The sequence below is a fragment of the Macrotis lagotis genome, chromosome 1 (assembly GCF_037893015.1).
Source record: "Macrotis lagotis isolate mMagLag1 chromosome 1, bilby.v1.9.chrom.fasta, whole genome shotgun sequence".
Lineage (NCBI taxonomy): Eukaryota > Metazoa > Chordata > Mammalia > Peramelemorphia > Peramelidae > Macrotis > Macrotis lagotis.
In genome coordinates this window covers 580,724,632-580,749,070 of record NC_133658.1, presented here as the reverse complement: position 1 = coordinate 580,749,070, position 24,439 = coordinate 580,724,632, and the positions used below count along the sequence as shown (strand labels likewise).

At 39.8% G+C, this 24,439-nt stretch overlaps 1 protein-coding gene across 1 annotated transcript in view; it reads left to right on the top strand.

Moving 5' to 3' along the window:
• The first annotated feature begins 7,205 nt into the window (after positions 1 to 7,205).
• HEG1 (heart development protein with EGF like domains 1) overlaps positions 7,206 to 24,439 on the top strand; it is a 118,478-nt gene continuing 101,244 nt past the window's right edge. Inside the window, exon 1 of the mRNA XM_074214697.1 lies at positions 7,206 to 7,530. Within this exon, the coding sequence (XP_074070798.1) occupies positions 7,206 to 7,530 (325 nt within the window). The remainder of the gene's footprint in view (positions 7,531 to 24,439) is intronic.

Here is a 24,439-nt window from a genome sequence, read left to right as displayed (position 1 = left end):
AGCTTTAAATGCTGAATATCATTATTAATTAATGTATAGATTATTATTAATAAATATTAGGTATTATTATTTACAAGTCCAATGCTTTTATAATTACATTGACTTTAAGGTATGGCCCTAATCATTTGCGCTGTTACTAGAGGGCAAAGATTATTCATTCATTCAATAATATTCAAATACCAACTCTATTACAAGTACTGTGAGAGTTCAATAATAAATAAGCCATAGTGGCTGTTCTCAAGGAGCTAGGCATCTAGGAGAGGGGCTAAGACATACACACAAGCATGATATAGAATAAAATAAGGCAAGCACTTGAAAGTTATGGGATAAAGATACTGTGAAAGCTCATAAAAGAGAAGTATCATGTCCCAAAGGAATGGGTCATAGAATGCTTCATGAAGAAAGGAGAATTTGACCTTGACCTGAAAAGATGTATAGGATTTTAGCAAGCCAAAAGGATAGTGCTGATAGTTTGATGATAGGTCATTAACTCCCAAGAGGTATGGACTTATGAAATTTGACAAGTTCAGTTTATCCCAAATACTGTGATTTTATGGATTTTTATGGTAGCAATAACATTTACACTGCCTTTTTTGGGGGGGAGATTAAATCTGAAGATCCTTTTACACATTGAGTTCTTTTGTATCTCACAGTAACGCTGGGAAGGGTAAATGAATAAAGAATGTAGAGTCCTAAATCTGAAGTTCTGCATCCAAATACCAGCTTTTCTAGGTAATATCCAGGTGACTTCTGTTTCCTCTTCTCTATCTCTAAGCTCCTTTCCTCCTCTACATCTATGATCCTATGTTTATTTCTCCAATTTCATAGATGACTTAGTCAAGGTCACATAATAACTAGCTGAACTAGAACCCAGAACTCTTTCCACCAGCTAAAACAATGGGCAGAGGAGAATACATAATCAACTGAATTAAGCTGGCAGAAATAGCTTGGATGGTTTATTTACTTTGCTGATATAAGAACATTTCATCCTTTCTCTTTCTTCCCTCCCCTCCATTTTTTTTTCCTTTCTGATTTCCAGTTGGGTGGTGAAAAATTCCATACGGATTTCCAGCTCGGTGGTCACTGCCTGGAATTTTATCTTCTACCACTTTTGCTTATCTGCATACACTGCTCTCTACAGATTTAGTCTCAGGGTGAGACAAGATGAACTGCTACTTCCTAGGATTCCCAAAGCACAGGAGCATCAATAAGGCATTTTAAAAATATACTTTATTTAAATGCCTATATTTTTAGTGCCAGAAAATTTTGCTCTCCATTGCACACATTTATTTTGGAGCAAGTCATGTTGGGATCACACAAGGCTACAATTTTCAAACCTTGCTAATGATACAAAAGTGACTCGTCCTGGCTATGCCATACTGAGGAGTTAGGGATGGCAGACTTTGAAGCAGGGACAGGATCCATTTTTATCTAAGCTTTTCTCTAATCTTGAATTATGGAACCTCAAGCCTGGAATGGAGAATAAGAGGTCATTCCATTTATCCCTTGAGTATGTAGGTAGCTCTTAATCTTAGCCTTCTGACATGAATGAGAGTCTTGTCTTTTTATAGCTCCAAGAAATCTCCTAGTGTGGATATCTATTTCCTCATTACTATTCTTCCCTGTCCAGAAATTCTCCTTTTAGAGTATATTTGGGCAAGCAATGCTTATGAAGTCCATCCCCACCCAGACCCAGAGATATAAAGTAAAGGAATGGGAATAGAATTCAACTCTCCTGATTTCTCCTTCAATGCACTTTGGAAAAAAGTTTCATTGGGGGCAGCTAGGTGGTGCAGTGGATAGAGCATCAGTCCTGGAGTCAGGAGGACCTGAGTTCAAATGCAGCCTTAGACACTTAATACTTACCTAGCTGTGTGACCTTGGGCAAGTCACTTAACCCCATTGCCTAAAATTAAAAAGAATTTTTAAAAAGTTTCATTAATGATCTTTTTTTCTTTAATCATATCTCTTCCTAGATACTCCCCTTATCTTTAATCAGACCCTTCCTTTTAACAAATAAGTACACTCAAACAAAACAAATCAATACATTCCCCACATCTGAAAACGCAAGATTTATTCTGCATCCGTATTTACCACTTCTCTGTCAACAGATTGGAGGCACATTTCATTATCAGTCCTCTGAAGTCAAGCTTGGTTACCGAATTGGTCAGTGTTCTGAATTTTCTCATTGTTGTTCTCTTTTACTTTACTGTGATAAGTCTCATAAATTGTTCTCTTGGTTCTCTTTACTTTGCTCTACATTTGGTCATATGAGTTTTTCCAAGTTTCTTTGAATTCATATTTATCATTTCTTATGGTTCAATAATATTCCATTCATATACTGCAATTTGTTTTTACCATGCCTTAGTTCTTTGCTATCAGAAAAAGTGTTATTACAAATATTTTTGTATATACAAGATTTTCTCTTCTATATTTGACCCTTTTAGAGTACACACTTTTTGTAGTATCATCCCTCTAGGACCCTTCCCACTATATGACACATTTCTCTTTGGATGCTGTTTGAGCATAGTTTTTCTTATTATTTTCTCAGCAGAGATAAATTGACTTCTTTCCTGACTCATAAATCTTTATAGATTCTTTATCTCCCCACACCCAACCCTTAGGATTAACTATATACAGAGCCACCAAACCCCTAGGATTAACTATACACAGGGTTGTTATCCTTTGTATCCACTGTCCTTTACCTCATCTAGCAGAAAGAGGATTGGAGAAACATAAGCCTTTTTAATACTTAATGGAGAGAGGGGGCAGATGGCAATCACAGGCAGTTTTAGATAATAATTTCTTGTAACTTGGGGATTAGAGACATTTTCTTCTAGAGGGATTTGCTTGTATATCCAAAAACCAGCAACTGGTGAGCATACTGTACTGCCCCTGAAAGCAACAGAACACCTCCCAGTAGAAACATTTTTTTTTTATTATTTTTCTATTTCAAAGGAGAGAGAAACAGTGGCCAGAATCCTTGGAGGCAGTACATAGGGACTTGGTATCTTGGGACTCAACTTAGCCAGTCTTTGAAAAGTCATGTTTTGCTTATGAATGAAGAGAAGTAGATGAGGGAAAGGAACCTCTAGAGAAATGTCTGTTTTACTTCTAGCTGACCTGCAATGATGGTGATGTCAGATGTGGCCACACTAAAGACAGTAATTTGCAAACATAGTAGTCATTGCTGAAGGAATATTTCTTGAATGAAAGAAAAACATGATCATATGTATTGTTTGGAACATCACTTTCTTACCTAATGATTTTATGTCAGGCCACTGGGAAGTATGGGGTCAGTTTTTTTTTTTTAAATCTCTTAGTTTTCTCTTTCCCATTCCTCTTTCCCTCTCCCTTCTCTCAGTATTTTTTACTCTTTTTTTTCTTGTCTCCTTCTCTTCCCTCCTCACCCCTCTCCTTGTTTCTTTCTCTGTTTCTTAAGATTTTTTTTTTGGTTGGTTTAAGCAGAACCGAAAGTTGCAGCCTTAGTAAGGTTGTAAATTGATCAAAAGCTTTCCTGTACCCCCATCCTGTTTATTCACGCATGCTAAGGCCACTCTGCCAATGGTGGGTCATAGAATTTCTAAAGACAGAAAGAACGCCACAGAGAAAGAGACAGATAGATGGTGGAGTTGTGAATTGGTCCAATGGTTCTGGAAAATAATTTAGAATTATGCAAGAATAATGACTAAACTGTTCCTACCCTTTGACCTAATGATCTCGGCTATTAAGCATATACTCCAAGGAGGTCAAAGACAGAAAGAAAAAGAGCCTATATATACCAAAATATTTATAGCTGTATGTTTTTTGGGAGTGAAGAATAAGAAACAAAGTTGGTATTGATTAAGGAAGGGTGAAAGAAATTGTGGCATATGACTATAACAGAATATTATTGTATGGTAAGAAATGATGAATATGAAGAATTGAGAGAAACTTGGAAAAACTTTTAGAAACTGTTGCTGAGTAAAATAAATAGAACCAGGAGAACAATACCATAATAACAATAACCAAATTAAGAAAGCAAAACAAAAAGGAACACCAAAAAGCAGCTGTAAACTGATGAACAGTAATGACTAATCTTGGTGCTAGAGACCAAATGATGAGTCATATCTCTTTTTGATTAGTCAAGAGGTAAAGGGCTAACTATGTAGAATATGGCATACCATTGGCAGCTGGGGTCTCTTTGTCCTTCCTTTGTTACAGGGAAGGACTAATGGGGGCAGAAATGACTTTGGTACCAAAAGAGAAGGCATCAAAAAAATCTGAGTTAAAGTAATAGAAATAGATATTTATAGGAAAAACAGGGAAGACATGGAAAAGTCAGGAAGACAGAATTTTCTCTTTGCAGTGCTGTCCATTCTGAACCTTTACTGTTCTAAGCACCTTGAAGTTGAGTGGCTGTTTACTCTTTCAGCCATGTTTGACTTTTTATGACCCCAGGAAGCATTACCATCCATGAAATTTTCTTGGCAAAGATCCTGAAGTGTTTTGCTATCTCCTTCTCCAATGAGAGTGAGAGAGACATCTTATTCTTTTTTTATATCTCCCCTGGGCCCCATACTATATATTTTTGCATATAACTAGCATGTGATCAATATTTTTTGATCAATGAACGGGCAAAATAAGATTCAGAATCATTATTTCTCCTAAATGAATGTCAGTTTCTGTTTTGGCCCAGATTATGTGAATGACTTATTAATTTTAAATCATTTAAGCTTGAATGGTGTGAAAGATTCATCACCAAGAGTTTGGTTGTAAGGTGATAATTTTTTCCTGTGTTGACTCATGAAAGGACATTGTAATTTACAGAGAAGTCATTCCATATACTAGCACCTGGCCAGATGAAAACTTGAGAAGGAGAGAACAATCCCTAGCTCCTACATCAGTGAGGGCTTGTCTTTAACTCTCTAATTTCCTTTCATCTCTTCATTTTTTTCCCCTGATGGCAGCCTATAAGGACTATGCACAGCACTCAGGAAAATACTAGGTTCTAGTCTCAATTACTACCAGAACTTGAGCTTTCTATCTCCTGAAATTTGTATTGGCACATATATATGTGCCACTGTTTTCTGCAGTAGTGGAATGTAAGCTCCTTGAGGGTAAGGATTGTTTAGGTACATATGTCCTTAGTGCCTATCACAACACTTTGTATATTGTAGGTACCTAAAAAAAAAATTAGAGATCGCTGAACTAAAAATCTAGGCCCCCCCAATTCCCTTTCCTCAAAGATTTTGAGACCTAGCAACCCAATTAGCACTAAATCTCCGCCTTTCTTTCCTTTCTTCATCCAGACATTCCTCTAGTTTACTCCTGTTTCCCTTTTCCTATCTTCTTTCCAATTTTTACATGCTTTCCTATTTTCTTCCCATCCTGGCTTTTGGTTTGTCCTCCCCCAATCTTGTTTAGAACGTTCTATTCTTTTTCCGAGCATTGCATATTAGGAAATACCTCAGATAAATTGAAAAGGAAAGGCAATCAGAATGATGAAGGACCCTTGAGATCATGGACTTAAGGATCAGTTGAAAGAATTTTTAAGGAAAAAAGAAAAAAATGGAGGTTGAAGTGGGGGAAAGCAATGCATGACAACTATTTTTAAGGATTTAAAAAAAGCAGTTGGGGAAAGATTAGATTTGTCCTGCTTGTCCTTAGGGGGCCAGAACAAGGAGCAATGGGTGGAAGTTTTAGAGAAAGGAAATACTAACAATGAGAGCTATTCAAAAGTGGACTGAACTCCCTCAGAAGCTGGTGTTTTCCTTTACCAGGGTTCTCCAAGTAAAAGCTTTTGAGGACTTTTGTCTAACTGCTACTTTGTAGAAGGGATTTTTGTCCTGCTTAGGTTGAAACTCTCAGCTCTTTTCCAACTCAAAGATGCTATGAATTCCCCTGGTTTCGCGGAATACCTTAGCTAAAAGGAATCTTATTCCTCCAACTGCCTCCTTTATCAGAGGGAAAATACTTTAACCTAAAGTGGTGAGGGATTCATCCAACATCCTATATGCTCCCTCCAGTATTTCTGCCGACCTGACACCCTGCTCCTCAGTACTGGTAGATCAGTCAGTGTTCTTCCCACAATCACCCAAGCGGTGGAAGTGGAGAGGAAACCAGGGATGGGCAAGAGCCTGGAAAGACCCCGCCTCAGACTCCAAGCCATTTAATCTCTCTGGTACCCAATTTCCTCATGCCTAGAGCCAGGGACTGGCTGAGGCTGGTTGGCTAGATGTTCTCTGAGATTCCTTCCAGGTCTAAATAAATGAAGAGGTTCTCTCCCATCAAAGCCTCACTCTACGAAGACCTTAGGCACAGAGGCTGGCCCTAAAGCCACAGAATTCCTTGGAGTTCAGTCCCCAGCTCCTCTCCCAGCCTGGCAGGCTGCAGGACCCTAGAGAAGTGATGGCAACTCCCAGGGCTTCTCTTGAGGCCGCCTCAGAGTTGCCGAGGAGTTACCAGGGAGCTTTTCCACATGTAGGGGTTCCCTAGAGCAAAGGAATCACCAGTCCTGGGTCATTTCTGTTCCTGCAGTCACACAAAGCCCCCCTGCCTCCGTTCCGGGCTCACTCGTTTGCTCCTGGAGCAAGATCTGAATGGCAGGACGTTTGCGTTGGGGGGTCTCCTTCCCCTTCTTCCCTGGCAGTCCCTAACATGAATCTAGTTCCCAAGTTTTCGGGGGGGGGGGGGTTGCTGGTGCGGCTGAGCTTCATTTGTTTACCTCCTCAGCATCGCCCCGGCCTGGGCGTGGGGCGGGGGTCGGCGGGGGGGCCGGCCAGCCCGCCCCGCCCCGCCCCCTCCCCGCCCCGCCGCGTCTGGCCGGCCGGGGGGGAGCTGGGGCCGAAGCTGCCCGCCCCGCGCCCCAGTGATGTCAAGCTCTAGGAGGAGCCGGCCCGGGGCTCCGCGGGGCTCGGGCTGATCCGCGCGGAGCGAGGCGGGGGCGCCTTTCCTGCGCTGCGCGGCCCTCGCTGGTCCCGCCGCGGCCGGAGAACTTTTGGAGGGGCCGGTCCCTTGTCCCCCTCTTCCCGGGGACGCCCCCCCGCATCTTTCTCCCTTTCTCTCTCTCTTCTGGCACACTCTCTCTCTCTCTCTCTCTCTCTCACACGCACACTCTCACACCCAGCCCCCGACACACGCTCGCCCGCACGCATCCCCACGCGCGCCCGGCCCCGGCCCCGGCCCCGGCCCGGCTGGGCATGTGAGGCTGGGACGGCCGGACCATGGCCACGCCGCGCGCTCTGCCCCGGCCGCGGCTGCCCCCGCCGCTGCTGCTGCCGCTGCTGCTGCTGGGGGTCTCGCAGGCTCGGGGCTCGCCGCCCTCGCCCGTGCCCAGCGGGGCTCCCCTCCCCGCCGCGGAGCCGCCGCCGCAGCCGGGCCCCCCTCGCGGGCCGCCGCCGCCTCCGCTGCTGCCTGGGTCCTGGGAGCGGGAGGCCAGCGCGGGGACCCCGGGACCCCCCGGCCCCGGCCACCCCCCTCCCCGCCGGGGGGCTCCGACGCGGCGGGGAGCGCTCAGCCGAGCCCTCGGGGGGCTGAGCCCGACCTCGGGTGAGTGAGGGAGCGCGGGGCGCATCGCGGCGGGGGCGGGCGGGGGGCGTCCTCTCGCGGCCCCGGCCCTCGGCTCAGGAGCTCTGGGCGCAGCAGGTCGCATGGATCCCGGGCCGGGGGGGGCCCAAGGTCACCCGGGCGGACTCGCCGCAACCGCGCCCGGCCCCCCCGGCCCCGGGAGTGGGGAGTGGACCCCGGGGAAGCTTGCCTCCTTTGTCCCCCTGCCCCCGCTCAGCTCCCGAGTACGCCGGGGCAGGGGACCCTGGTGGGGTCGGGGCGCCTCCACCCTCTTCGACTCTGCTCTGGGATGGAGGCGGCCGGGTCAGATTAACCTGTCCGGGGAGAAAGCCGGGAGGGGGTTCGTTCTCTTGCTCCTTACACGTCCTGTTTGGCACCCGTTGTTCTAATCTTTCACCTCCGGGGCCACTAGCTCAGCCCACACACCACCCGGCTGCTTCTGGCCAGATACAGTTCACAACTGATCCTTTGGAACTAGTCTCTCTAGTTTGTTTCGAATTCAGATGTTCTATGTTGCTGGCAACTTACTACTTCCAAATTTTAATAGAGAAGATTGTTGGAGTTTGAGCTCTGGGTTTATTTTCTTTTAAAAGGGTATAATTTTTAGAATCACCCATCCAACATCCTCCTATATATATTATATAAATCCATACAAATATGTATGCCTATACATATAAGTATAAATCTCTCTCTCTCTCTCTCTCTCTCTCTCTCTCTCTCTCTCTCTATATATATATATATATATATATATATATATATATATATATAAAATCTTGCTAATTTAAGAGATTAGAAGAATTAAGAAAAGGTTGAAAGGTTGAGGTTGAGCAAAATAACCCTGTCCTCCTAGGAGGATTATATCATACCTCCTTTGGGCCTCCCCCATTAGCCATTCATCTTTTTAAAACTGCTGATTAGAAATTGTTTATCATCAAATTGGAAGGGATCTCAGATATCTTCTAGTTCAGTCTTTACCTGGACAAGATTTCTGCTAAAGCGTTCATGAGCAAATTTCCCTTTTTCCTATTTTCTGCTGTTTATCTACTTCTCTCCCCTGTTCGACACAAATGTTTGACGGTCATGATTCTTGGATTCCAGTGATGATCTGTCTTTGAGATTGTCATTTCCCCTCCCTCCCCAATTTCAGTTTCTCCATCTGTGAAATAATATGTCTTGCCCTTCCTTACCCAGAAAGGAATGACATGTATGTAAAACAGATAAAAGTGGATGGGAGGTGCGTTCAAAAGGATGCAAGGAAGTAGCTACCTAAGTTTACTCAACTTTCCTGATATGCCCTTCTTGTGAATGATATGTCTCTTACTTTCTTGTAGCATTTGGTGAATGATTGGAATACTTGTTGTAACCCTTTTAGAACTGGGAAGAACTGGGTTTGTTTTTGAGAGCTCAATGTACACCCATAAACTCTTGGGGTTTACCCAATCGAGACTATATAGCTCCTGTCCTAAATTAAAGAAAAAATAGTAGTATTTCTTTGATTATGACTTGGCCCTCAGCAAGAACTCTTTTCTTTGAGACAGTTTCTACCCTAGCAATATCTCTCTCAACCTTATTTCTCACTGCAATGTATCCTGTTAAATGAGTCGAGTGATGGGAAGAGCACAGAACTTATTTGTAGCAGAACTAAGTTTGAGACTTGCCTCTAGGGTTCATCTTACCTGCTATAATGGCCACCTGCAAGTCACAGAATTTCAAAGATGCAAGAACTCTTAATCATGTAGTCCAACCTATCATTTTTGAGTTCCCTTTATAGCACATCAGACAAGTGGTTACCAAGCCTTTCCTTGAGGATCTCCAGTGAAAAAGAATCTATCACTTCAAGAAGTTGCCCCCTTTCCCCAACTGATTGTCAGGAATCTCTCTAGTTAGCTCTTTGTAATTTATACCCCTTACTCCTGGTTTCACCTTCTGGGGCCAGAACAGGACAAATTTAAATTTGTCTTCTAGAACCTCAAATTCTAAAAGACTTACTCAAATTCTAAAAGACTGGGCAGGGAGGAAAGGAAGATTCACTGAGTAAACTTACATGAGATATCAGTCCACTTTTCTGCATATTGCCTTCCTTGGTCATCTCAACAGCTCCTGTGGCTTCAATATTCAGCCAAAGTCTTATCTTTCCCAAATCTAGCTGTTCAGAGACTGAGCTCTAATTCTGTATTTCTATATGCCCACATGGTTAGCTTAATATCCTTGAAACATCTTGAACTTAATAGATATAAAATCAAACTCATTATCTTCTCCCTCAAATCTGCTTCATTTTTAATTTTTATTTTAATGATATCATCCACTTAGTCATTCAGACTCAAAACCTTGGAGCATCTTTGAATTTTCCCTTTCTAATCAGTTGCCAAATTTTGTCAATTATGTTTCTGAAATATTTCATACATATATAGTATATGTATATATATAGACACACATACACACACTATTATATATATATGTATATTTATATACACACACACATATTTCCCCTCCCCTCTATCAACAATCCTGCCAACTTAGGTTAGTTTGTATATGTACTACCTGTATGATCTCTGTGACTTACTACTCTGTGCCTCACTTTCTTTATCCATAAAATGAGAGTGTTGAATGGCTTTTATGAATGATTTTCTATCAGCTTGAAATCTGTGATTTTGTGTTATGAAAGTTTTAAGAGCCTTCTGATGGTCTCCATAGTTTTAGGCTCTCTCCAGTTTACCCTTTACACAGCTGTCAAGATAATTGCTCTATCATGATTTTTTTTGTCCCCTCACCCCCTTTCCCCAACCCAGTCAGTTCTGTCTTTCTCCCCTTGGCTCTCACATTTTATTTTTATTTCAAACCTCTCTGGTTCACTTATTATCATCACATATTTTGGTCCTCTGCATTTGTGCATTTTTTTACTTTTTCTCTTCATGTAATGTAAACTCCATGAAGGTGCTGGACCCGGAGTCAGGAAGACCTGAATTCTAAACTTTGTAACTCTCCAATGGTTAGGCCCAGTGCTTTGTATACAATTAGTGCTGAATAGATGTTTATTGAATGAGGATAAGATTTGGAGGTCTACCTCTAGGTTGGGACCCATGGCTTAAATGAATGAATGTGTTTTCTGCATGAGGGTGATGAGATATTTTACGTGGCAGACAGTTTACTTTGATTGAACACTGTTCCCCAGTTGGAAGCATATGAGATAATAGTTTGGTAGTTTCAAGCTGAAGAGTCTTTTGGGAAGAGAAATCAAGGATGAGACTGGGAAAGAAACCAAACCCTGTCACCTAATTTGGACAATTTGCTTTTGTTGAGTCCAAACCAAAAAACCCCGCTGTTCTCACAATCTGAGGCTAAACCTTAGAGACTCCTCCTTGTCAGAAAGGTGAGTCCAACAAATAGTGGAGTGGAAAAAGCATGGGCTCTGGTAGCAGAAAACCTGGGTTTAAGTCCTGGCTCCACTTACCAACTGGGTGATTATGGGCAAGTCACCACTTCTCTGATCTTAATTTTCCTTATCTATATAAAGGGGGTTCACAAAAGTCCTTTCTAGGGTCACCTAGGGGACACAGAGGATAGAGCCCTGGACCTGGAATCAGGAAGAACTGAGTTCAAATCCAGATTCTGACAATTATGTGCTGTGAGATCTTGGGCAAGTCATTGAACTGCTATTTGTCTAAGTTGCCTCATCTGTAAAAAGAAGACAGCAATCACACCCAGAGTTGTGAAGATCACATGAGATAATAATATTTGTAAAACACTTAGCATAATGCCAGGAACATGGAAGACACTATAGAAATGTTAGGTATTATATATCCATCTTATATATATCTATATATTGATCACTCTCAATAGAGACAGAACTGTATTTTAGCCTTTCTTTGTATTCTCCAGATCTGGCTTATAGCAGGTGTTCAATAAATGCCTGTTGAAAACTGTTATAACATAGTTATTGATGCCTCTGGCAAAGAATGTCTGACAAAGAATGCTTGCTTTCAGAATGTCTCAAGATAGGATTAATTAGTGCAGCTTTTTCAGCAATCTTGGATGATTTTAGCCCTCATGGATATCCTAGGAACTACTAGAGATTTTCTTTGCAGTCCAGGACTGGTTCTACCTGGAAACATTGGAATCACTGGAAGTGATAGTTTATGAAGGCACCCAATGAGATCTTCCAAATTCAACCTCCAAACCAACCCAGGAGCCCCTCTGACAGTGTCTCTGATGGATTATTATTTGGATATGTTTAACTTTGTTCATGCAATCCAGTGATTTTAAAGTGAATCTGTCCTGCCATGGATAAGAAATTTGGTGGAAAATGAATCTTATTTTAAATTCATTTATTTATTTTGGATTTTATAATTTCCCCCCCCTAATCTCGCTTCCCTCCCCCTATGCCCCTCAGAAGGCAGTTTGTTGATCTTTACATTGTTTCCATGGTATACAGTGATCTAAGTTGAATGTTATGAGAGAGAAAACATAGCCTTAAGGGAAAAAATTAAGTATAAGAGATAGCAAAATTACACGATAAGATAATGTTTTTTTTTTTTAAATTAAAGGTAATAGTCTTTAGTCTTTGTTTAAATTCCACAATTCTTTCTCTCAATACAGATGGTATTCATGGAGAATGAATCTTAAAACTGAATCTCCCAATAATGCCTTTTACTTTGCTGGTCTAGGAACTCTAAAGTGGTGCCTATCAAACAGTGTTTGTCACACAGTAGGTGCTTAATAAAGACTTGATTGACTGCCAATTTTGTCTAAAGTCCGTGAAGTATAGAGTATGCTAGTTTTTAGACCTGTCACAAATAGGTGCTTAATAAAAGTTTGTTCAGTTTTATCCATAATGTATGCAGTTTAGGATACTAGTTTTCCAGTCTTTTTAACTTTGTTTCTGAAGGTGATTTAAACATGGACTAGCTTGAAGGTAGAGAATGGATCAGCTGGTGCTTGCAGTCCCTTCTGCTCAGTTCCCTCTATTGTATAGTGAAGAAATTGGATCTCTGAGGTTTCTTTGAGGTGGAAAATTCTACATAGAATAATAGCTTTAGAATTAGAAGGAACCTTAGCTACCATACAGTTTCCTGCCTTTTACAGATGAAAAAACTGAGGTCAAGAAAGTTTAAATGACTTGCCTAGGGTCACACAGCTAGTTAAGTTAGTGCCTGAGACAGGATTCAAATTCATCTTCCTGACTCCTTTACCCACTGCACCATCTTATATAGTACCTATGTATGTCCTACATAACCAATATCACTAATTAGGATTTAGAGCAGAGTCTGAGCTGAAGGTAGAGGTAAAAAGGAGGATGTTATGGAAGTAGGAAGAGTAGAAACTACAAGCACATAGGGTTATCAAGATTTGATGGAGAATAAGTTGAAATTAAGTTCAAATGAAATATTTGTGTTTCTGGATTGTTTCACTAAGTCAGTCAATATTCACTGAGTGTCTTTCATATACAAGGTATCATCTACGCTCCTTGTAGAAGATAGCTCTATAAAGAGCTGAGAAAATGTTCTTTTTTCCCTTCTTTGCATATGTGGGGGACCATTGGCATACAGTATTATCACATGTACTGTCAAACATGGTCATTCTGTTTTTTTGCTTTAGGTGAAGTCCTCTTTGATTCAAGGAATGCTTCATTTATTTCCCAGGGTATGGGGAGAGGGAGAAGGGAGATACAATCATATATACATACATATATATATATATATATATATTTGTTTTTAAATAAATATATATATATAAAATAAATAAATAATTTTTTTGCAGCTATTTGCAAAGATAGTTTTCAACTATCATTTTTTGGTAAAGTTTTGAGTTCTACATTTTTCTCCCTCCCTCTTTCCCTCCCCCTTTCTTTTGATAGCGAGTAATCTAATATAGGTTCTACATGTATAACTATGTTAAGCATATTTCCATATTAATCATGTGAGAGAAGATTCAGAACAAAAAGGAAGAAAAACTATGAGAGGAAAATTTTTTTTAAAAGTTAAAAATAGTATACTTTGGTCTGCATTCAGACTCCATAATTCCTTCTATGGATATGGATAGTGTTCTCCAACACAAGTGAAAGGATATATTTTTTACAAAATGAATGAAATCAAAAATGAAAGGTATCAGGGCACTAGGTGACACAGTGGATAGAGCATCAGCCTTGGAATCGGGAGGACCTGAGTTCAAATGCAGCCTCAGACATATAATAATTACCTAGCTGTGTAACCTTGGGCAAGTCACTTTACCCTTTTGCATTGCAAAAAATAAATTAATTGATTGATTTTAAAAAATGAAAGGCATCAATAACATTTTTTACAAGAATATAAACTTTTTGAATGTGAGGACTGACTCATTTGGTATTGATGTAGAGATTTCTTTATAATGTCTACTCCCCTACCCCTCAAGCACAGTGTATGCCACATTGCAATTGCTCTTAAAAATACTTGTTGAAATAAACTGAACTGTACTGAACTGAATTGAATTGAATTGAATTGTGGTTGAAAATTCTTATCTTTTCATTCTTCAAGTTGAGATTCAGTACCAATCTGAGTGTGTGTGTGTGTGTGTGTGTGGTGTCTCTTTAAAATATCCATTTCATAGAAATAAGATTTGTATCAGAATTTACAACAAAGGCATGTGAAACCTGGGAAGCACTATTTTTTTTCTCTCCAGTTTGCATATTCTTATACTCTTTTCCTGCTGTTGATAAAATTCAAGATTTTCAAGGTTGATAAGTAAAAATGTTCTGTGTGTTATTGTTTCCCTTTCCTCTACCTCCATTAGGTTGTAAGTCCCTTTAGGGCAGGCACTCTGTTCAATTTAATTCAGTAGATCAAACATTTTTAAATGTTATATCCCACTGTTCTTTTCCCCAGTGCTGGGGGCTCTTAGTTGATGTTTCATTAATTTGGGCTAGAGCTGCTAATGCTTGGGAGTTGAAACTCAATGAAACAGGCCCCCTCCCCAGTTCATTGTTCTACCCTGCCTGCCACTCTGCAGTCAACATAAATGGGTACTTATTCCAGACTTCTCCAATCTTTGAACTTTGACCCTGGCTATCCCTAGCGTGGTTTGTTTGTGTTGGGAGATGCCCCCCCCCCACCCCAAAGGAGGCTGAAATCATAATAAGAGTCTAGTGCAAGAGGAAAAAACTTTCCCACCCAAAAGGGAAATGACGCTGCTGTGTGGCTGCCCAGCCAGCCCAAGGAATAATAATCTTAGAAAAATGCAGCTCCCCGGAGTAAAAGAAGCCAGGCCAGCCCCAGGCCCCTTACTGTGAAATTGCTGTCGCCTGAATTGCTGCCACTCTCCCGGCCAACTTGCCGTCATTTGGGGTGCCTGCCAGGGCAATTACATGAAGCAGGGAAGGCATGAACTGGGAGAGGGAGGTAGAACAGTTCTTCACCCTAACAGTGACCTAACCTTGCCCCCTCCTAGGCCACCCCTCAACCAGAGGAGAGGACAGAAAAAGCCTTCCTGGCTTGGATGGGGTGGCAGCCCCCAGATCAGAAGAGGGGCGTGGTGAAAAGATTTTATCCGTGATGAGTTCTTCCCTTTTGAAAGCCACATCCTTTTAACTTTAAGGCCTTTTATTGCTTCCTTCAGCATGTACTATACAAATGCTGAAATGATATTTTCAGTATTGAGTGCCCAAAGATAGGGGGTGGGGGGTGAGAGGGGATGTGGGAGTTGGGGGGGGGTTAGCTAGGAGGAGGAGGGAGGTGGGGAAAAGGAAAACTGAATGAGTTCAGTGCCCAGACTGGAATACTAACTATTTTTTCATATCCTGGAGAGTGGTATGGATGTTTGCCCTCCCAGTGATCCCTTGCCACAAGCTCTTTGTTCTCCTTTCTAACAGCTGGGCAGGGCTGGCTGGGAAAGGTTGCCCCTAGGGCCAAACTTGTGGTTACTTTGGAAGGGCTCAGAAGAAGAAAGGAGGGACAGATGGCAATCAGACTCTTGAGAGTTACCCACCAGGCCTTAGCACCCAGAAACAATTTTCCCTCTGTCACATCTTTATAGATCAGTCCTAAAGACCTGTCAGAGAATCTCACAGACTGTGTGCCATTCAATTTGTAGTATCAAAGGACCTAAATCTAAAACTGGGGTATTCCTCAAAGATCATTTGATTTAAAATCCTCATTTGTACAATACTAAGAATTATAGTGTCCTAAGGTTTGCATAGATTATCCCATTTCAGCCTTAAAATCACACTGTGAGATAGCTATTAGTAGCCTCATTTGGAAAGAGGAGTCAACTGAGACTGAGAGATAAGTGACTTGATCAGGGTCATACAGTTGGTACTCCTTGGTGATAAGTAGCAGAGATGAGATTGGAACTCCACAAGATCCAGTGATGCCAAGTTGAAGGCCATTTCTATCATGTGGCATGTTACCTCCATATTCAATTCAACAAGAGTTTATAATTGCAATGAGGGATGCACAGTGATAAGGGTACAAAGATAAAAGAGAAACATACCTGCATTCTATGGGAGGAAAACAACTTGTGTGCAAATAAGTTTTATATATCAAGTATGCTCAAAGTGATACAAAAACATTTCAAGGGGGAAAGACCACTGGGGGTCAGATAAATACAAATCCCACGTAGGAAGTAGCATTACTTGTGTGTTGGGCATGGAAGGAAGCAAGGGGTTCTGGAAGGCAGGAAAGGGTGAGCAAGGGCTGCTTCCTAGGCATGAGGGGATCACCTAGACAAAGCCTTAGAGACTGGATATGGAATGTCCTGGAACACAAGCCTTGCTCTTTGGGAGTATCCCATTCCAGACCAGTCAACATGCTAATGGTGATATGTATAAAAGTCACAGGCAACAGAAGGTGAGTAAGTAGCTTCCCTTAGCAATATGCTGTGGTGGAAAGAGTAGTTTCTAGTCCTGGCTACCAATTCTACCTTTGTAATTCACCTTGAATGAATCATCTCACTTTTCTGCAACTCATTTTCTTTGTAAAATAAGGGAAAGCCAGGGTATGGGAGGCAACCAGAGTATAATGAAATGCTGAGCTTTGAGTTAGAAGAACCTAAGTTTATTACTGTCTCACACTTGTATTAGTCATGTGAGCCCTGGCACCTATGTCAGCCCTAGTTTCCTCATCTGTAAAATGCAAATACATCTACCTACTGGTATTGTTATATGACACAAATGAGGTAATCGATATAAAACCCTGTGCAAACCTTAAAGTAACATATAAATGCTAGCAATGATGATGATGATGAAGAAATAATCTCTAGGTTTACTTTCAGCTTTAAAGTTCTAAATGTTAAGTTTAAGAAAGGAGAAAAGAATGAGAATACCTTTTAGAAGTACCTTCTTCCACCCCAACATATATATCTCTGCATTGACCTGTTCCCTATTGGGGTAAAATAAGGTCATTTGCAGTGGAAATTTAGCTTGCCCAGCTGCATACTGTATATTAGGCTCCACGGTGCTGACACAGGTCTTGAGAAATAGGCTTAAGTAAATCATTTTGTGGGGCATTCAAGGTGGAATGATGTGGTGAAGCAGATATGTCATACTTTAGCAAGGGAGTAAAGAACCGATTCTTTTGTCATTCTTTCTGGTCTCTGAGCCCCTTGCATCTATTGAAAGGAACAATAACCACCTCCAAAAGTCTCTGCAGAGTTTGGGGATGGATGAAAAGAAGGGAAAGAAGGGTGCAGATGACATCAACCACTTAAAGACAAATTCTCAGAAAACATGGCAAGAGTGATTAAAGACACTGGGTATTTTTCTAATTAGTGAGTAAGTGAGTTTTGGATGGAGTGCTTAATGGAATTGAAGGGAAGAAAGGCCATTATTCAGAGAAGCAGTGGGTGGGATGGGGGCAGATAGGAATAAGAAAGGAATATGGTCTAGAGTGGGGTTTCCCAATTCAGATTTTTCAGCAGATGGTTAAAATATCAAAATTCTCTCTATTTCACTGCCTTGCCCTCCCCTCAGCACAAAATCTGGAGATAGGAAGAAGAAAGGAGCCCAGTATGAAAGAAAAAAAGAAGAAATCACTCATATATAAAACATAATATAGTTCACTAAAATAATAATTATATATACTAATTATTATACTGATATTATTTTAATTAATTAAATTGTTTTATATATGTATATGTATACACATATATACACACATATATATATACTTATTTCATAAATAAATAAATCTAGATTTTAAATAGATTTTAAAAGAAGAAAATTTATTTTACAAAATAAACAGTAGTACAAAAGAAACCAATTCTCTTGGAATGCAGTTATTTATTCAGATGTTCAAAACAAAACAAATTCATGGACCCAGGTTAAAAACTCTGCCTCCTTATTGCTTACATCTTAGACTATACCATTGCTGGGCTGGCTCTAATAGTTTGGAAATTTCTCATGTTGAGTTGAACTCTGTCTCTCAGTAACTGCCCCCTCTTCTGCTCCCCATTGGTCCTAAAAATAAACAGAGATTCAGCTGTTTCTAACTGCTTGGAAAGATTTCAAAAGTCAAGGGGCTAGGTTAGTAAAATGCTGCTAGCTTTCCGTTAAGCTTTAAGTCTGGCAAAGCTTCTTCCTAGCCTGGGTAGTAGATTTAAAATCTCAACCTTGGGCTAAAAAATGAAATGTAGCAGATTCTAGATCACCAGTAGCAAAGACACACTGTTTTCTATGAAAATTGCTAACATAGAGGAAAAGATAGAGGCTGTACTTCCCATTTTTGTATCTTGTAAGCTTATGTAGATATAGCCGTTTCTATAGACCAGTGATAAGCACAGAAATGAAGTGCAGGGCAACTGTTCAGTTTCATTCAGAACTGAGAGAGTGATTGGTATGAAATACAAGCACAGAACCATAGAATTGCAGAGTTGGAAGTTATTTCAATAATTAAGGCAAACTTCCTAGAGTCTCTTTTACCAGACCATTCTCCAAATGGTCATCCAACTTTTGTTCAAAGATCGTGAGTGAGAGAGAACCAAATTCAATATCTCTTGAAGCATCTTAGACTAATTTTAGATTCTTCTAATTTTCAGGAATTTTTTTTCCTGACATTAATCATAAATGTGCCTCTCTTTAACTTTTATTCGTTTCTCCTAATTCGGCTCTTTAACATGAAACAAAACAAATTAATCCCACTTTTAAATGAGAATCTTTTAAATCCTTAAAGACAACTATAAAACTCCCTAACCTGAGTCTGTTCTAAGTTCTGGGGTTGCACATAAATTGGCAATTCCTGCCCTCAGGGAGCTTGAAATCTGTGATGTGGTATCACCCTTCATTTTTGAAAACCATGACAACGGGGAAGTGATGCCTTGATTTGCACAATTGGATCTGAGTGTCTGTGGGGTACTGTGCTAAGTCACCAGTCTCACTTTCTCCTCTGGAACCATCTGGGCCAGATATGAATCAGGATGATGGAGATGGAGATGGCCCTGGATATGAGGCAATCAGGGTCAAGTGACCTGCCTAAGGTCACACAGCTAGTGTCAGAGGCTGGATTCAAACTCAAGTCTGCCTGACTTCAAGGCAGGCGCTACCCATTGTGCCATCTTGCTGCCTACTCTAGTGGGGAGGGGTGAAGAAAACACACAAAAGAAAGCTCAAAAGGGAGGTGTGTGGAGGGGGAAAAGGAAGAGAAGGCATAATGAAATCTGAAAAAGGCCAAAGGCCTGCTATGAACTGAAGAGATGGAGGACCTGGATGCCTTCCTTAAAAGGAGCCTTTTCCTTCTGAGCATTGCTAGTTCCTTTAACTACACCTCATCGAGCACCTTGAAGTCTGTCTCCTTCCTGTATAATTTCAGACTTGCTATTGTCCTTCCAGGTGGTAGGAATTCATTATTGCATAGGGGAAGGGTTATTGGACTTGGAGTCAGTAAGATAAGGATTTAAATCTGATCTCAGATACTTGCTGGCTATATATATGTCCCTGGACATGTCACTTAACCTCTCAATATTTCATTGTACTTGTCTGTAAAAAGAAGAGCTTGGATTCAATTCATTCTAAGGTCTTCTCCAGCTCTAAATCTAGTATGCTAAGCCACATGACTCAAAAATTAGGACAAGACTACATGAGAAACAAGTGTGTAGGGGGAAAAAAGCTTTTGGGTCAGATTTATGAATTCATTATACAGGGAATTCTCAGTGAAGAAATTTGCTATAGTAATGTAGATTGGTATATATAGTAATATATATTATAGTAATATATATTATATAGTAAATATATATATATATATATATATAGTAATGTAGGTAAGACTCTTGACTCCTTTATTCTCTAGTTTCACTATCTGAAAAATAGAAATGATGTTGAGTGAAACTAGTGTTTCTAACATCATGGATTCTGTATAATTTTCAGAGAATCAGAACTTCCCTAGATTTTTTCCTCCTGCTATGAACTCAGAAGAGCTTAGAAATAACAGCAAAGAGACTATGTAATGACTCTGTGAAGCAGACAGAAATGGAGCCTGGATTCTTTGTTTTTAAACAAATGGGAATGCTAAGACAAGTTAAGTTGGAGATACCTAGGTAAGAAATAAATAAATATTAAAAAATGATTCATAATATATAGGCACAAGTTCTCTATATATTTGACCTCATACTTTTTACTCCTAAATCATATTTCCTAACATTTTTTCCATTCACTTTTGCAGGGAAGTCATTAAATATTTAAAGTATATTTATGTAATTTTTTCATAGCCATTATTTTTTCCCCCTTCCTTCCAATCCAATCCATGCTTCATCCTAGAGTCAGGCAAATCTATCCAAAATAATAATCTTCCCCTTCACTCATCTGCTCAAAATGCTTTTCCACTAACTACAAAATAAATCCCAAACTCTTTAGGTTTCCTTTAACAAGACAGTCTCCATCACACCTTTTCGGATCAATTTTCAACTAATCAAATTTTTTTGTTTACTTTTTTCCAATTTCAAATAGAGATAGCTTTCAACATTCATTTTTGTAAAAATTTTCTTCCTCCTCTCTTCCCTCCCCATTCCCCAAGATAGTAAATAATCTGATATTTAGCTAGTTATTTTTCAGAACTTTTTACCCAGTCAAATCAGCACTCACTTTTCCTGTCAAAGAAATCTTGAATTTTTGTTTTTATTTTGTTTTGTTTTTGTTTCTGCTTTTTCTTATGCCATTTCTTTAACTGGAATTGCCCTCCTTTCTTCTCTTTTACTTATTCCACACTTATCTATTCTCAAAGCTAGCATCCTTCCTCCTCAGTGAAATTCTCTGAGGCTATTTACATCAGGAAGACCTCTCTTATGAACAAACAGTAAATGATCTTCAATTTGGAATAGGCTTAAAATCCAGTTCTAATTTCCTTTGATGATATGAGATAGTGAAAAAAGTAATAGATATACAGCTGAGGAAACTGAGCTCAAAGCTGAACTTCCTTACTACTTGAATGACCTACAACAAATCATTTTAAACCAGTGGGCCACCACTATAAAATTATCTGTAAAATGATTGGGATAGCCTAAATGACAGTTAAGTCTCTATGAACTATCTATAATATATTGATTCAAATGTGAAGTAATTAGAACCTGAACTTGGGTGAGAAGGATGGAAAGGAAGGGAATTTGCATAAGAAATATATCATAGGACAGATAATTGGATTTGGATTAGGAGTTGAGACAGAGGCAAAGGAGGGGGAATGGAAGATGATTGGGAAACTGATGGCATTGCTGAAAAATTAGAAGCAGAGTTAGTTTTAGGGAGGAAAAGACAAGTTGAGCATTTTCATTTTGAGGTGACTTCCTCTCAAAGCACATGAAAAACTGCAATGTTAGAATTCATTAATGGAGGCAAATTTGGTATAAATATCTTGACAGGTTTTTTTCCTCATTTTTCATCTATTTGTTGTTCTTCCAGTTTCTTCCTTAAAAATGTCCCTGGATTGACTTGGCTTAATAGCATCTTTCATGGTTTTTTTGTGGATTTGTTTTTCTCCCTACTGATTTTTGTTTTATGAGGTGACACTGCTCACAACTTTCTCTTAGACACTGAACTTGTGATGGAAAATGCCATCCACATTCAGAGAAAGAACTATGGAATATGAATGCAGATCAAAGCAAACTATTTTCCCTTTTTAAAAATTTGAGTTTTTTCCTTTTGTTCTGATTCTTCTTTCACAACATGACTAAATGGAGAATAGGAGTTTGAATCAGGTTTCAGACACTTGCTACATATTAGTTGTGTGATTTTGGGCAAGTTACTTAAACCTGATTGCCTTGCATCCAGGGCACTTCTAGTCATCCTGATTCATTTCTGGCCATTGAACCCAGATGACTCTGGAGGAGAATGTGAGTGACTTAGCACTGCCCTCTCCCTCCACTCAAATCCAATGTCATGGCATCCCCCCCCCCCCATGTTGTGGCCTTCTTTGAAAATAAAGGATAACCATTATGATGATGTTAATGATTATGATGATAATAAAATTTTACAAATGAATTTTCCATCAAATGGATGAAGAATACCTGCCATCTAGACTATGCTTTGCAGATAGATAGCCCATAGATTTTATTCCCTATCCCTTGACCATATATCATAGACAGACTCAGCAAGTGACCATGAATGGGACATATGATTAAAGAACTGGATGACACTTGGGAAATTTTAATGACCCCCAAACTTCTCTTTGAAACAAAGACCTTTATTTTTAACATCAATATTCTTCCAAGAAGGTTTTGTAACTGAGAATGGTGGAACTGCACAGTCTCTGCAGAATTAGGGTTGCCAAGGAGGCAATGGATGGGTTTGATGGGCATGAAGAGGCTGTAGCATATTATCCAGGAAGAATGTTTAGAGGGATGGAAAATGCTTGGTGGATGATATTAAAAAAATGAGCTCAGAGTACAGTTTTCAGCTAATGATAATATTCAGGTGTCATCCACATAGAGAAATAAATGGAACCACAGGAATAGATAAAATAACTCAAAATGGGAATGCAAAAAGAGAAGAGCCAAAAGACTGACCACATTTAGGGCATAGGAGGAATCTAATCCAATAAACATTCACCATATTCCAGACCCTGTGCTAAGCACTGGGAATAAAATGAATAAGTCCTCAAGAAGCTTACAATCTAATGGGAGAGACAATTCATATAAGGAATCAGGAAAATAAATCTCCACCATGGGGACATTTTGTTCCATGAAGTTGAAACCAGGCAAGGCAGCCAATGCAGAGTAGAGAGGAAGAAGAGCAACAAAAGGGGACAGAAATTAAAGTACTAGAATAACAGTATTTGAAAGAATGATCATGGAGCCATGGATTTAGAACCAGAAGGAAATTTAGAGTCATCAGGTCCACCCTTTCACTTTATCAATGAATTAATCAAAGCACAGAGAGATGACATGACTTATCTGGCATCACACAACTAATAAATTTTTGAGGGAGGATTAGAAATCAGGTCTTGTGCCCTTTCCACCAGGCAGGTCATCTTGCTTCTTTTATAAGACCAGATAAAGAGAGCTTTCTAAACTAAGAGCCCTACAAACCAACTACTTTGTAAATTAAATGCATACAGATTGTTAGTTCTTAATTTGTTTATGCAATGTTTATCATTAGAGGGTTGCTAGTTGTATAATACAAGGAATTTTACAACATCAAAAGACTGTTGCCCTTGAACCCTGACTCTGCTACTGCTTATTTTTGTGTGTTTGGTTAGGTTCTTATTCCTATCTGGTTTTCTTTGTTTCTCCTTTTGTAAATGAAAGGAATCAGACTAGATGAGCTGTAGGCTCCTTTCACTTCAAAAACCTATGATTTACATAATTTTCCTTGTTGGAAGATTGGCAGGAAACAATTATGAATGTCATCATAAACATCCTAATCATTAATAGTGAAAGAGGCATTGTGAGATGGTTTTGTAGAACATAATATAAGTTTGAAACCCTGCTGATTCTATCTGCAGAGATAGTCCTCTCAACCACCAGAACTGAGCAAGATAATAATCAGTCATCATCCTATCTTGTTTAGATGGCAGCCTTACATTAGGCAGATAGTATATTAGCAAACTTGCAAAAAGGAAGAAAACACAAGTGCTAGAAGGAGTTAAGATGCAACATTTTGCTCAGATGTTATTTGCTATTAGTTTTTTTTAGTTGTTTTCTAACTCTTCCTGATCCCATTTAGAATTTCCTTGACAAAGATACTGGAGTGATTTGCCATTTCCTTCTCCAGCTCATTTTACAGATGAGAAAACCAAAGCAAACAGTGACTTGTCTGAGGTCACAAAGCTTGGAAGTGTCTGAGATCCTATTTGAATTCAAAGATGAATCTTCCTTTTCTTTCTGCTTTGCCACCTAGTAGCACATTTGGGGCTGTTACTTTTTCTTTATAAACTCTAGGGGCTTCATGGGAGGTTCTGAGCAGTATATTATCCCTCCTTTTTTTTTTTTTAATGGGCAACATTGTATTTTTATTTTAGATTTGTAAGACCAAGTAACAAGTAAACGCAGCTGATGAAGCCATTTTGGAGACTTTCTTGATGCTTATAAAGCAAAAAATAAACACACCTTGTTTCAAAAATAAAAGCAAAAATAATATCTTTGCATTATTTCTGGTCCCATTTTCCTCTGAGCCATGGAATACTGCAAAATGCTGCCCAGTGCCACTTCTTCCATTGTTGTTGTTGTTGTTGTTAGTATTAATTATAATAATAAATCTTACTCTGTGCTCAGACTATTTGCCTCTTAAGCTGGGTCAGGATGAGATGTAGCATTAGTTACTCAGCAAATGAAGGTACTGCCTAGAGACCAAGGTAGGACTATTGGAAGTCATTCATTTTCAGAATGGAACCAGAAACCATTGTGGGAGTATGAACACAATAAAATTCAGTTCAGCAAACTGTAGCACCAAAGGAAAGTGTGATGTGTACAATCCACACGTGAATGGAGTGAGAGCACCATGGTG